The sequence below is a fragment of the Carcharhinus amblyrhynchos genome, chromosome 16 (assembly GCF_965287045.1).
Source record: "Carcharhinus amblyrhynchos chromosome 16, sCarAmb.v2.hapA, whole genome shotgun sequence".
Taxonomy (NCBI): domain Eukaryota; kingdom Metazoa; phylum Chordata; class Chondrichthyes; order Carcharhiniformes; family Carcharhinidae; genus Carcharhinus; species Carcharhinus amblyrhynchos.
In genome coordinates this window covers 3,252,278-3,267,961 of record NC_137339.1, presented here as the reverse complement: position 1 = coordinate 3,267,961, position 15,684 = coordinate 3,252,278, and the positions used below count along the sequence as shown (strand labels likewise).

Below are 15,684 nucleotides of genomic sequence, written 5' to 3'. Positions count from 1 at the left end.
ACGTGCAAATTCCACACAGACAGTGACCCAAGTCTGGAATTGAACCCAGGTCCCTGGCGCTGTGGGGCAGCAGTGCTAACCACTGTGCCACCATGCCACCCCAGTCTTTCCAAATAACTGAAGTGCCCTATCCCTAGTAAATCTCCTCTGCACCATTAAGATTTATTTAGTGTTAAATGACACAACAGAATAATCCCCACCTAGGGAGCAACATTAAGTTCCCCAATGAGACATCAGATGACACAAGTTACTTGATAGAACCTTTATTTTCTGATTGCACTGTGGTGTACATGGTCTGAATTTATTTTCCCACAGTCCATTAAAAAGACTTACACAAATCTATTCGTACATCAAAAAAAGTTTCTTCTTAATATGTCGCACTACTGTTACACAATCACGTGCGTGCTACAACGGTCACAGAAGCGACTGGAGGCAGAATACTGGTCAGTAAAAAGAAAGCAGGAAGGCAGTGATGAGATATACAGACACGTGTTGAGAATCCACTCCACACTCACTATCAGAGGTCACCTAGAGTTCAATTGCATTTTTGTTCAGTCAAAAGTGATTTCAATTTATTATTTCAGTGCACAGTGAGTTCTCCAGTGGACAACAGACATCAAGGACAAACGGAGTTATATATCCGTGGAATGTAACTATAAAAGACAACAGGAAACTCATTAGGATACTGACCAATTTGTCCGTTTCCGCCCAGGACTTTTTCCCTCCCGCAGGATAGTGTCACCCTTTTCCCTACTGTGCACATCAGCAGCCATGTTAACCGAGAACTATCAGATCACTCAGTCCATGCACAGAACCTACTGTATTACATTGATAAACTGTGCAGTTTATCATTCAGAATACCAGTGGGAAAGATTAAGTCAATTGCAGTCTTTCTGTCAAAATTCACATTTGGACAGAGGTAGTATTTTAAACAGGCTGATTGGAGGTGAAATCAATTTGGACTGCACCAATAAAATCTGCGCACTTTTCCATGCCCATGGTTCTAATTTTAGGAAACCGTTAAAAGTAGCATTAGTCAGTGACTATGAATTGAAACGTGATCACCCAGCTTCCCCCACTTGCCCAGGATAGTCCATAGTATCGGGAACAGAAAGTTGAAAGGTAAGGTCTAAGTTTGTGAGATAAATCTGAAGAAACTTAAATAGTTTAGTATCAATATACCAAAAGCATTTATTCAAACAGTGATTAGAAAGCTGGACTGGAGGGGAGTGGGGGAGGGGGCTGTTGCTGAAGGTACCAGTTATTACACCACGTGATTGAGGTTTGTGCAAGTAAAAAAACAAGTCAAGATTCGAGGAAAAGCTGGCAGGGTGTGAATGAATAACAAGTGGCTGCAATGGTATATAAACTGTTACAGTCCGCATTCTGATCTGAGGATAGTGCAGGGTGGAGGAAAAGAGAGGAGGAGGGTGTAAGGGGAACCCAAAGCAGTGTGAACGGAGATAGCAGAGCTAATTGAGCACTGCAATCAATTTCCAGACGCTAGGAACAGAACATAAAACACAGTCAGAACTCGGAAAGTGATAAGTGTGCCCCAATGACTTGTGTGGAAGGAGAAAGTTTGGGGGGGGGGGGGGCATAGTGAGCCTGTTTTGACAGAACTTAACACCGGCAGGTCAAACACTGGCACGATTGGCAATCTGACGGTGTCAAAGACGGCTCTGATATCCAGGTTGCCTGAAATGAAGGAGGCCACCAGTATTTTCTTTGCTAGAGATTCCCATGATTACTGGAGAAGAACCCATGACTACAGCAAAACTGGGGCAGTCCCTCAGTCATCCCCAGATGCAACCCCAGAGAGCGCGTGCTCACTGAGTAGGGCAGGAGTGTGCCAGTCAGCACCTGGGAATAAAAACCTGGGAAACAAAGCAGGAACAATCACGGAAGCCCTCTGCCTTCCAGAATTGATTAATTTAACAAGCAGCGAGTCCCTCACCAAGCAGTGCTCATAGAATACAGTTCTAGCACATTCCACCCTCTTTCCTCCCCCTAATCTTCTCCCTGCTCCCCCCTTCCTCACACAATAGGATGAGGGGCCAGGCTCAGTGCCCAAAGCAATTCTGAGGCATTATTCAGTTGGTTTTACGCCATGACATCCAGCCAAATTAAGCCGACAATTGCAGGCAGGGCAGCTTAACACTACCCCTGGTGCCACATTCTTCCAGCCCAGTGTTGTGTCAGCACATCAGAATACAGCATGCTGGTGTGAAGCTCTGTGCAGGCAATCCTGGAGTCAAAGAAATGGTACGCATTGCTTTGAAAAAGAGGAATAAGGGGAGGAGAGGGGGAATGGTGGGGCAGTTTGGCCAGACAAGAGCAGGTGAAAATAAATCAATGGGTAAGTGTAACAGTTGGTTTAGTTCTGCCCATCACCAGCATCCCCTTCATCTCCCTGGCTGTCTGATGTCCATAACTGGAAAAGATACAAAGAGAAAAACTATATTAAAAACCGAGAAACAATCAAGCAGCAAGGAAAAGGTTTCCTATTTTAAAACAAGTGTTTGTAGCATCTCAATTAAATTAAGAAAGATTCAAATACAGATGGGTAGTTTCGGAGGGTAATACAGAAAATGAACATCACTGCACTGGAACACAGGAATAGGAATCAGTCATGGTTAACCATGACAGCTCGATCATCTTCATTCCGATTTACTGCCCTTGATGCTTTTATAAGTAAGCATCTCTGTCCCCACTAAAACACCACAAATTCATTTCCATCCTCAAAAGCTTTGAAGAATTCAATCCACATTTTCTTCATCGTGTACGGAGACTTTACCAATGTTGCTTAGGCTCCAAATTTGTAGCTTGTTCAGGAATCTCCTGCTAGTTCCATTCACCTCAATCAGAAATGCTCTTAAACCTGTTGGACTTTAACTTGGTGTTGTGAGACTTCTTACTGTGCCTACCCCAGTCCAACGCTGGAATCTCCACATCACAACTTTATTTCCAGGAGACGTAACCCATTACAAAGTGCATCATCATATTGTCCCTCTATCCCACTTACAGTCAGTAGATTACTAATCCAATGCCCTACAATACCACTGTAATATTTCATACAACATTCAAAATAAACTTTACCCAGCACTCAGTATATCTGCAATAGACGCTTGCTGTTTTTACATTTTAAACCTCCTAATCATTACTTACTGCCCATGACCAATGAACGTTTCTTTATCTGCTGCCTTTCTGCCTCCTCACTGAGTCTATCGTGAAGAGGAAATAGACAAGCAGGACAATGACAGCAGTTGAAGGTGAATGTAGCGTGATGTGAGGTATGTAGACCATCATGTCAACTAAAACGGGGAGGGTGATGTGTCGGTAAAATTGTGGCAGGTAGATAAGTTAAGAAAGTTGCGAGTGTAAAAGGTCCAAAGTCACTTTGTAATCTTCTGAATTCAATATTGAGTTCAACAACTTTAAACTGTGGGCAGCATCTATTGGTAACGATTCTATTGTTCTTTTGGTGCTGAATCTCTGATTTCTGGCTGGGCAGAATGACAGGCTCTGTAGGAAGCACCTGGGAAGTTTGGGCTTCTGGTGAGCAATTAGTTCCTCCATTCTCTGGCACCCTCAAAAAAAAAAGTTTCTGACTCTGAGCACCCCCCCCACCCCGCCCCCAAACACGTACACAAAAATGACTCCCTTGACTGCCCCTCAATCCGACAGCCTCTCAGCACCCACCTAGCCAGACTAGCCCCAACCACCTAATCCCCATTCAGCATCCCCAACATCCCTCGTCCTTACTACCATGACCTGAGCTCCCCACCCCAGCTAGCTGCTACCCTACCCACTTGCTTCCCATGTACACACTCACTCATACACTGTGCATTTAAACTTTCTGACCAGAGTACAGCAGCTTTGCCTTAAAGACAGGCATGGCTTCTGTGCAGATGCTCTGCACTACACTTTCTGAGATTTCCTGTGCTGAATGAGTTCTGCCTGATCCTCCATCCAGGATCAGAAGTAGGCATTTTGAGTCCAAAAGAAAGCCATTGTTTCTTTGTTTGCCCCATTACCATGCCCTCCTGGATTTTATCGTTTTTAAAAATCATTTGATCTTTCCCACCTTTAAGCCTGTCAGAAATCCTAGTAGGCCCTACCAGAACCTCTGTCAAAGAGTCATCGAGACTCGAAATGTTGGGTCTATTCTCGCTTCACAGATGCTGTCAGACTTGCTTGTGAGATTTTAGCATCTTCTGTCTTTGTTCCAGATTTTTTTTGGTTATTCATCCGTGGGACATGGATATCGCCGGCTGGCCAGCATTTATTGCCCATCCCTAGTTGTCCTCATTCAGAGGGCGGTTGAGAGTCAATCACATTGCTGTGGCTCTGAAGTCACCAGTAGGCCAGACCGGGTAAGGACGGCAGATTTCCTTCCCTAAAGTACATTAACGAACGAGATGGGTTTTTCCGACAATTGGCAGTGGTTTCAAGGTCGTCAGTAGATTCTTAATTCCACATTTTAAAAAAATTGAATTCAAACTCCACCATCTGCCGTGGCAGGATTTGAATCCGGTTCCCCAGAACATTAGCTGAGTTTCTGGATTAATAGTTTAGCGGTAATACCACTGAGCCATCGCCTCCCCGATAAGTTTCAGATTCCAGTATCAACAGTAACTTGCTTTTATCTGTCAGAAACGCTTCCTTTTGATGTTTCCTCCCCTCCTCCATGTGCTTTCCCTGCCTCTGGACTTGCTTAAAAATTGCTAAATCACTAACTTCTTCCAGTATTTCCAAAACTGCTTCAAAGCAGATTTTCTTTAAATATGCAGGGAAATGTTTGTGTGAAAGTGGTTAATGATTTAGTTCACTCTGTGTCAGTATGGTGAAAGGGAATTGATTTGAAACTTTCCTGTTCTCTCTAATATCCGCAGTGTTTGGCTCGGGGCATATTAAAGTAGGCTTTCTTTTAAAATAGGGAATCATTAGTAAGAAAGCAGGTAAAGATTCAGCATACTTTGCCAGTATTTTACACTAACCAAACTGAAACACAACTTGAATTGGACGTGCATTGAGATCATTTTAAAAAAAAAGTGACTTCAGTGTAATGATTGGGAGTTTTTTCCCTCTTGGTCATACTTACAGTTAAATTGTCCCGAAGTAACTGCATGATCAAGGTGCTGTCTTTGTATGAATCGTCAGCCAACTTGTCCAGCTCCGAAATTGCATCATCGAATGCCTGCAAACACAAGGTAAGAGTGAGATTCATTATCACTGCAAACAACTGGCTGCTCAGTACTCCTGCAGTCAGTTAAATGCTACAACCGTTGAACTGATGGTGCTTGGACCGTCAAATTGTGATCTAAACGAGTGGGGTGCTGAGCGACAGAGCGAAATTAGTGTACTGAGAGATACACAGTGCGGGAGATGGGCAGTAACGGCTCCGAGAAGTGGTGGAGAGGACAGCTCTAGCATGAGGCCAAGGCAGGGGGACTGGCACGTTGTGACTGACTCAGAGAGAGTGGTTATGTGAGTAAGGCAGAGTGTGAGGATCATTGACCGTGAGGAAGGGTCTGATGGTGTCACTACACACAGGCCCGGACCAGAATAGGCACCAGTGAATGGACTGACAGCCACAGACCAACAATGTTATGCGTGGGAGAAACTGTGTGTATGGGATGTGCGTGCAAAGGGATTGGCTTCAGGAATTAGTGTTCTCTTTGAAGTGTCGGCAAGCTGAATGATATTTTCATAGCTGATCAACCACTTTCCAGGGCTTTGAGGTGGAATATCCGGTCAGGATTCTCCGTGCCCGAGGGGGTCAGGATTTTCTGCTCTCGGTCGGGTTTGGGGCGGGAGCAGGAGCAGAAAATCTCACAGGAACAGCTGATCGTGTTTTACATGAACATGGGATGTGATTGACACCAGCCCTCCCCACTCCCCACCCTCACCCCCAGTGAGGGCACCTTTCTCAACGTTCGACGTCTATCATTATCAGGCCTACGTGCCCGAATCACACCCCCCCACCTCTGCCCCCCATCAGAAAAACCATCCAGCTTGGTGAGGACAGACTCAGAGACTTGTGACTGGCTGCCTGGGTAAATCAGAGGCCTCCCCTTCAGTGATACATCATGGGACGCAGCTCTTGTTGCTCTTCTTTCTAAGTGTGGGACCATACAGCTCCTACGTCACTTTCCCTGCCTGCTATCGGCCTTTGCCAATTTTTGGGGAAATCCAGCTCCCTTCTGTCCCCCTCTCAGCCCCTGCGTACAACAAGCCAGTATGAGTGAGAGCACTTGTCTACGTGCTTTCTCTTTGTCAGATACAGCCAGTCAGCACTACAGTTTTAGAATGTGACTCTAGGTTCCCGTGGGCAGAGATGAAACGACAAGTTTATCACAGCTGCCTTTGGCTCAGCCTTGCTCAGCTGTTCCGAACTTTGTAACCAATGTGGAAACAGAATCATAAACGTACAGCCTGCAATATTCCTTTAACTGAAACTGCACGCACCAGCTCGATTCAGTTGATAGCATATTTATCTCGCAGCCTTTGGGTTCAAAGCTGACTCCAGAATTGAGCAGAGTCTAGGCTGACACCAGTACTGCTGCAATTTCAGAACTCCCATGAATATACTACATGAGGGGCAGAGGACTTCTCTGGCGCTCTGTTATCATTCTCCCCAGATTCAGAACCTGCCTTAAAACAACTAAACTAGCCGCTTAACTTGATGCTGCTGTGGGATCCTGCTGTGTATAAACTGGCTGTGTTTACCTGCTAGATCATCTACCTGAGCACTAAACGGGAAAAGGGGACATAATGAGAGCGGGTTACGATCTTGGCACCACTACACATTCCCAGCCACACCGAGTACCTCCTTTGTTTTTACTTACGGACTTTGCCAGCTGGCAAGCCTGTTCGGGAGAGTTCAGGATCTCGTAGAAAAACACGGAGAAGTTGAGAGCCAGGCCAAGTCGGATGGGATGTGTTGGCTCCATTTCCTCCTTACTCATGTCAAAAGCCTCCTGATAGGCCTTCTGTGAGCTTTCCACCGTGGCTTTGAAAAGAAGGAGAGAGGTTGTTGCTGGGAGTTGGCACTTGTGCACACAAATCAGGAGTGACAATACGTGGGCTGGAATTACTGCCCACAAACAGGAATCCATCATTACAACATTGAGCTTACCAAAACAGGCCATTCACCTATGCTGCTGTTCATGATTCACATGCTACTTGCTCATACTATCAACCTTTCTCCTTTGTGTGTTAATCCAACTCCCCTGGCTAGAATCTCCAGCCCTCAAAGGACGCAGGTTAGCCAGAAAATTGGATGGGTTGGCATCAGGGCTGATACCACTGGAAGGAGGCCGTGGGCAGGAAGGCCTTCCTACCCCACATCCATTTAGAGTCCCTTAAGTGGCCAATTAACAACTACTCTGCCTGCCTCCACTGTAATCCTCCCAGCTTCAGGTGAGGACATGCAGCCCACACAACTGGTAAACCTCTACAGGCTGCATATCAGCTGAGGAAGTGGGTTGGTGGGGGGGTGGAATCCTCAATCTGCATAGATCTAAACATCACTGAACTCATGGCTTTGCTGCCAACCCCCATCAGCCCCCCCTTTCCCAAACCCTGTGAGACCCCCACTCCCTCAACCCCTGAGACCGTCCTTGAATGCACGGTATGGTGGCACAGTGGTTGGCACTGCTGCCTCACAGCAGCAGGGACCCAGGTTCAATTCCCAGCTTGGGTCACTGTCTGCGGCAGAGTCTGCACGTTCTCCCCGTGTCTGCGTGTTTTTCCTCCGGGTGCTCCAGTTTCCTCCCACAGTCCAAAAGACGCGCTGGTTAGGTGCATTGGCTATGCTGCCTCAGTGTACCCAAACAGGCACTGGATTGTGGTGACGAGGGGATTTTCACAGTAACTTCTTTGCAGTGTTAATGTCAGTCTACTTGCTGACACTAATAAATAAACTTCAAACCCGAATCAGCTGGCTGGCAGCTCTTGGCGAGTGGGATGTTTTCTGGGCTCCACAGGGAGGGCCACCAATGCCCACTTAACTGCCGAACAGAGTCAACACAGGCATCTCACCACTTTTCAGCCAGTGAGCAAGACACCATCTCAGAACAAAAGATTCTCCTCTTCTACACTAATCACCTTCAGCTACTCTTCTGCAGCAGCGATTTCGTTCTTGATAATACAATGATCAAGCAATTTGGGATTTCTAACTACACTGAAGACACACTATAAATATAGGCTGTTGTTATTCAAATAATGAGTAGAATTTCATACTTCCAAGAACTGGTGGGAGCTGCAAACATACTTAAGAACATAAGAAATAGGAGCAGGAGTAGGCCATCTAGCCCTTCGAGCCTGCCCCGCCATTCAATAAGATCATGGCTGATCTGTCGTGGCTCAGTTCCACTTTCCCGCCCTCTCCCCATAACCCTTAATCCCCTCTCTTATCAAGAACCCATCAACCCGCTTCTTAAAAATATTTAGTGAGGCAGCCTCCACCACTTCAACGGGCAGAGAATTCCAGAGATTCACCACCCTTTGAGTGAAGAAGTTCCTCCTCAACTCCGTTCTAAACCGCCTCCCCTTTATCTTGAGGCTGTGCCCCCTAGTCCTACTGTCTTTTTTGAGCGGGAAGAGTCTCTCCACCTCTACTTGATTGTCAACAAAAGACATCTTTCAGAAAATAATTTATCTGGGCCCTGCCAATGTTGCCCCAGTTCAATTTGAAGGTGGACAAGCCCCCATTGTGTCTGTGACTGTGTTTGTTGCAAGTACTGTAGAAAAACTGGATTTTAAAAATCATAAACAAATGCTTACAGGAAATAACAACAGCTTCTTCAGCTACAGCAAGTAATTCATATGTACATTTACAAAATATGCAAAGTAAGGGAGAATTGACAATAACAAAATGGAACATAAAAGATAGGAGGCCATTCGGCCCTGCACGCCTGCTCCACCATTCATCACGATCATGGCTAATCATCCAACTCAAGAGCCAAACCCTGCTTTTTCCCCATGATCCCATTCGCCCCAACTGTGATATCCAGCTGCCTCTTGAATGCATTCAATGTTTTGGCATCAACTATTTCAGGTTCACCAATCTGGGTGAAGAAATGTCTCCTCACCAGCACATAAACCCCTAACATTACCAGTGACAACTATAATTCTTCCCAAAAACACAAACATCAAGTTTTTCACGCATCCTTTGAGTTATTCTATCAGTTCCATTAGAAATAGTTGTAATCTTGTGGGTGATCCACAGATGGGTGACTCAGTGAAATTATTTGTTTGATTTAGAGGGGTGGGTAGGTGAGGATTTTGTTGGAGAAATCAAACTTCAATGATGTTTTTGGTTACAGTTGACACAGGGATCAGATCTCCAAACATACCTTTCTTTTTGTCCCCATTTGCAACCTCAGAGAGGTACCTGTAGTAATCTCCCTTCATTTTCAGATAGAAGACTTTGCTAGTAGCCTGGGTTGTTGTGGCAATTAGGTACTTATCCAGAAGATTCTGAGTGAGAAGGCAGTGAACAAAGACATAAGATACTGTATAAAATATCACACATTCACAGTGTTACTTAGACTAAAAGTAACAGAGCATTACTGCAATAAAAATTAAACAATTTTGATAAAAATTTAATGTTTAATAATTGTTTCTTGTTCATTTCTTGCATTACCAAAACTACTATACAATATACATATACAAGGGGTGGCATGGTGGCACAGTGATTAGCACTGCTGCCCCACAGCGCCAGGGACCCAGGTTCAATTCCGGCCTTGGATTACTGTCTATAGAGAGTTTGGACGTTCTCCCTATGTCTGCGTGGGTTTCCTCCTGGTGCTCTGCTTTCCTCCCACAGTCCAAAGATGTGCAGGTCAAGGGATCAGGCCATGCTGATTTGCCCCTAATGTCAGGGGCACTAGCTAGGGTAAATGCATGGGGTATGGGGATAGAACATGGGTGGGATTGTGGTCAGTACACATTCAATGGGCCAAATGGTCTCCTCCTGCATTGGAGAGATTCTATGATTCTAACAACTGCTCGAAGATATGGATAACGCTGCATTAATTGTCTGGCACCAGGATGATACTGGGATCAAAAAGGTTAAATTGAAGACAAGTTGCATAGACTGGACTTGTATTCTTGAGCAAGGGCTGATCTAATTGAGATGTTTAAGATGGTAAAGAAACTGACTGGCGGCATAGAATCCCTACAGTGCAGGAGGCCATTCATGCACCAACTCTCTGACAGGGCATTCCCACCTAGACCCGATCTCCATAACCCCACGTACTTACTCTGCTAATCCCCGTAATCTGCACATCTTGGGACACTTAGGGGCAATTTAGCCTGGCCAATCCACCTAACCATCTTTGGTCAGAGGGAAACCTTTTCCTCTGATTGGTTTGGTTTGGGGGTGAGGGAGGGGGTGGAGAGAAGGTGGTGAGGGTTACTGATTGAATTCATAGGAGATTTTAGATAGACAAAAAATATTTATTAAAATTAACTTTATTACGCCGGCAAAAAGATTAGTAAGATTTCAATACTTACACAAGGAAGTGATCCAACTCACACTATCCCTTCACCCCAGCTATATTTTTAACAGATACATACAAATTCAGAAAGATAAATCAATGCACAATATTTTTCTTCTATACCAACATTCAGGGTAAGCATGAGGTCCATGTGAACAAAGAGGCAGACTGTAGTCAGACACACCACATTTCAAAATAAATGAAAGAATCAGACTGCGTGGATTTCCGAACAACCCACTCAGACATTTGTGACATTGTAAGCCAACCAGCCTCATGGAAACATTGTCTTTCTCGTGAACATTACCGAACTCCACATCTGAATAGCTTGCTCTGGAACTTTCTCCAAATGTTGCTCATATTCAGACAGCCCCAGCAAGGATCCATCTCCAGGGTTTCAATCTTGCCTTTGGAGATTCCTTTCTCCACGTGAGCTTCACCTCGTAAGTGCAATTTCAGATCTTTCATCCTTATGGCGCACAGCACAGTCATCAACATTCAGCTATCTTCTTGAATCTTCTAGCCTTCTCCAAAGGTTGTTTCAAGTCTAAAGCTCTTTTGCTTTAGAACAAAGAAAATTACAGCACAGGAACAGGCCCTTTAGCCCTCAAAGCCTGCACCGACCATGCTGCCTGACTTAACTAAAACCCCTGCCCTTCTGGGGACCGTATTCCTCTATTCCCATCCTATTCATGTATTTGTCAAAATGCCCCTTAAAAGTCACTACAGTATCCACTTCCACTACCTCCCCCAGCAACGAGTTCCAGGCACCCACCACCCTGTGTAAAAAAACCTGCCTCATACATTTCCTTTCAACCTTGCCCCTCGCACCTGAAACCTCTGCTCCCTAGTAATTGACTTTTGAACCCTGGGAAAAAGCTTCTGACTATCCATTCTGTCCACGCCTCTCAATTCTGTAGACGTCTATCAGGCCTCTCAACCTCTGTTGCTCCAGTGAGAACAAACCAAGTTTCTCCAATCTCTCCTCATAGCTAATGCCCTCCATACCAGGCAACAACCTGGTAAATCTTTTCTGTATCCTCTCCAGAGCCTCCACATCCTTTTAGTAATGTGGCAACCAGAATTGAACACTATACCCAAGTGTGGCCTAACTAAGGTTCTATAAAGCTGCAACATGACTTGCCAGTTTTCAAACTCAATGCCCCGGCCAATGAAGGCAAACATGCCGTATGCCTTCTTGACTACCTTCTCCACCTGCATTGCCACTTTCAGTGACCTGTGTACCTGTACACCCAGATCCCTTTACCTATCAATATTCTTAAGAGTTCTGCCATTTACTGTATATTTCCTATCTGTATTAGACCTTCAAATGGGATCATATTTCTCTGCTTCTTTATTTTAACTTTATTTCTTTGTCTATGCCTGGGAATTTCTTTTCAGACCTCTCCCTGTCCTCTGCCACATATCCTGATTCCTGGGACTTCTCCTCTGGAATGGCGCTCCAGTTCCAGGTAACCTGACCTGCTTTGCATGCTGTTTGACTCCTGTCTTCTGCGCAGGCACGAGTTCCGCACACATGAGGACGGTCTCAACAGGGATCTTGGGTTCATGTCGCACTATCTGTAACCCCTGTGACTTGCCTGGGTTTGCAAAACCTCACTTACTGTACTGTCTGGAGACAATACACATCTCTTTAAACTGCGATCAGTGCTCCTTCCACTCACATTATCAGCCACTTCAGGTCTTGAACAGCAGGCTAGGTGTAAGGATTCGCATTCTAATCAGTAATCTCTAAACTGTCTGTGCTTTATATGCTCTGTCTGAGGCCAGAACTCTCCATTCACCTGACGAAGGGACTAACCCCGAAAGCTTGTGAGTATATTATCAAATAAATAGGTTGGACTAAAACCTGGTGTTGTCAGACTTTTTACAGGCACAAAGGGCCAGCTCTCGGGCTGAAGAATGGATGAAACACCTCACGTGTGTGGGCACTTCTTGGTCAACACATGCTCAGAGACCCAGAGGCCCACTGGGAAATGGAGCTTCCAACCTCTGAGGCAAGAATTCCCGTTTAGTAGTTCAGAAAAATATACGCCAGTATTATTGTGTTACATTTTAAAGCGGGTAATCAAATTAGGCAATCTTTCAATCACTGATTTTACATTCAAATGAATTAAACTCAATGTTAATTTATTCCCTTAGCTGTGCAGGGAGATAATGCCATTTTTGAGGATATCTAACTGCCATTTCAGGCTTTAGGGCAACAATGATCACAATCCAGTGATTTCTCCCTTGCTATTCCCTCTTCCAATCTGTAAATTGCATTGCGAATGAAATTGAATAGAATGAATGTACGATCAGCAAGACATTGCAACTTTATCTGATACACATTTACAATAGGGATCAGTAAAGTTTGAATAAAAAAGACATACAAATCATCAAAATTCTTTTTAACTATACTCCTTTAATAAAAGCAATCCTACATAACCACCACTGTGGAAAAAATGTCGTCAGACAAACGCAAGGACACAACACGTTTGCCTGGGTGAGTGCAGCTCTATCAACACTCAAGAAACTTGACATTATCCAGATCGGTACCTCATCCAGCACCTTAAATATTCACTCCCTCCACTACAAATGCAGCTGTGTGCACTAGCTACACGGTACGCTGCAGCAACTCAAGGCTCCTTCAAACAGCACATTGCAAACTCGGAAACTCTATCACCTCGAAGGACAAGGGCAGCAGATTTAGGGAAACTCCACCACCTGCAGTTTCCACTCCAAGCCACATGTCACCCTGGCCTGGAACTATAATCACCGTTGCTTCACTGTCGCTGATCAAATACCTGGAATTAGCTCCCTAACAGCAGTGTGTGTGTACCTACAACATATGGACAGCAGTGGTTCAAGAAGGTGGCTTACCACCACCACCTCCTCAAGGGCAATTCGGCAAGAGATGCCCACATTCCATAAATAAAAAATAGGTAGCAGGCCTTTATTGATCCCTGAATGTCGGCATTTGGAAATCAAGCTCTGGGGCTAGGAGTTCAAACTGCACCATGGCAGCTAATGGAATTTAACTTTGACTATTGGAACTGGAACTGAGAGCTAGTCTTAGTAATAGCGACCATAAAATTATCGATTGTTGTAAAAGCCCATCTGGTTCAGTAATGCCTTTTAGAACATAGAACATAACAGCGCAGTACAGGCCCTTCGGCTCTCAATGTTACGCTGACCAGTGGAACCAATCTAATGGCCCACTAACCTAAACTATTCCAATATTATCCAATGGATGGAAAACAATCCATCATCTTTACTCAATCTGACCTCTAGACCCACAGCAATATGGTTGGCTCTTAACTGCCCTCTGAAGTGGCTGAGCAAGCCACTCAATTCACGGGTAATTAGGGTTGGGCAACAAATGCTGACCCAGCCAGTGATGTCCATATCCCATGGGAGAATTAAAATCTTAAGGTAGTTTCTGTTTGTAACCTTTTTCCATTGCCACCCGTGGGATCTTGCTGTGTGCAAGTTGGCTGCTGTGCATTCTACAGTACTTTAATGGCTATCAACTGCTTTGGGACCTTGGGAGACTGTAAAGATGATGGCAGAAATGCAACCTCTGTTACTTGGAGTTTTTTTTTGCAATATAGACATCTTGTATTCATCTGATAAAGTAGCACCAACTGAGGAGGAAGATTCAAACCCGCTGCCAAAGAGATCTACTGGAAAAACAATCTCAGATGCAGAAGCATAGAAGGTCATTTGGCCCATTATGCTTGAACCAACTCTTCAAATAAGCATTATGACTAAGTGCCTTCATTATTGTCTTAAGGTCCCCATTCTGACTTTCCCACAATCACTTACACATAGATAAAATCATCATGTGCCCTCTTGAATGCCTTGTTTGAACCACCTCCACCACATCTCCAGGCTGTGCATTCCAGACTCAGACACTCGCTGTATGCAAATGTTTGTCTTCACATTACATTTGCTTCCTTTGCGAATCACTCTGAACTTATGTCCTCTCATTTTTGATCCTTTTACCAATAGGAACAGTTTCTCCCTATCTACTCTGTCCAGCCCCCTCATGATTTTGAGCATCTCTACCTAATCTCCTCTTAGCTTTCTTCTCTCCAAGGAGAACAGTCCCAACCTCTCCAATCTATCCTCAAGGCTGAAGTTTCTCATCCTTGGAATCATTCTTGTAAACCTCTTCTGCACTCTCTCCAATGCTTTCACATCCTTCCTATAGTGTGGCACCCAGAGCCAAATACAATACTCCAGCTGAGGTCTAACTAGTGTCTTGACTAAGTTCAGCATAACCTCCTTGCTCTTTCACCTCTGTGCCCCTATTAATAAAGACCAGGATACCATATATTTACTGCTCTTTCCACTTGTCCTGTCACCAATGGTCAATGCACCATTGGTGCATTTGACAAAGTAGGTTGGCTGGTAGAAAAGGTTAAGGCACATGGGATACAAGGACAGGTAGCTAGGTGGGTCGAAAACTGGCTGGGAAATAGGAGACAGAGAGTAGTTGTCGAGAGGACCTTTTCTGGCTGGAGGCCAGTCACCAGTGGTGTGCCGCTGGGCTCAGTACTGGGACCTCTCCTCTTTGTAGTATATATAAACGACTTGGAAGAGGGTGTACGCGGTGTGATCAGCAAATTTGCTGATGACACCAAGATGGTAGGATTGGCAGATACTGAGGACGACTGTCAGGTGACACAGCAGGATATAGATAGGTTGGTATATTGGGCAGATAGATGGCAGATGGAATTTAATCCTGACAAATGCGAGGTGATGCATTTTGGAAGGAATAATGCAGGGAGGAGTTATGTGATAAAAGGTAGACCGATTAAGAGTACAGAGATACAGAGGGACCTGGGAGTGCAGGTGCACAACTCTCTGAAGGTGTCGACACAGGTAGAGAAGGTTGTGAAGAAAGCTTATGGAATGCTAGCCTTTATAGGAAGGGGTATAGAGTATAAGAGCTGCCGTCTAATGCTTCAGTTGTACAGAACGTTGGTTAGACCGCATTTGGAGTACTGCGTCCAGTTCTGGTCACCTTACTACCGGAAGGACGTGGAGACCCTGGAGAGGGTGCAGAGGAGGTTTACCAGGATGTTGCCTGGCATGGAAGGACTGAGTTACGAGGGAAGGTTGGAGAAACTGGGACTCTTCTCCTTAGAAAGACGGAGATTAAGGGGGGGGA

General features: G+C 44.9%; 1 protein-coding gene across 4 annotated transcripts in view; it reads right to left on the bottom strand.

Moving 5' to 3' along the window:
- Positions 1-247: 247 nt before the first annotated feature.
- Positions 248-15,684, bottom strand: part of LOC145353784 (14-3-3 protein beta/alpha-1-like) — a 45,482-nt gene continuing 30,045 nt past the window's right edge. For all 4 annotated transcript variants that reach the window (XM_080204586.1, XM_080204585.1, XM_080204587.1 and 1 more), the window contains exons 3-6: positions 9,363-9,486; positions 6,852-7,015; positions 5,105-5,200; positions 248-2,434 (exon numbers count right to left, since the gene is read on the bottom strand). In XM_080204586.1, the coding sequence (XP_080060712.1) occupies positions 2,378-2,434; positions 5,105-5,200; positions 6,852-7,015; positions 9,363-9,486 (441 nt within the window). In that variant the 3' untranslated portion in view covers positions 248-2,377. The remainder of the gene's footprint in view (positions 2,435-5,104; positions 5,201-6,851; positions 7,016-9,362; positions 9,487-15,684) is intronic.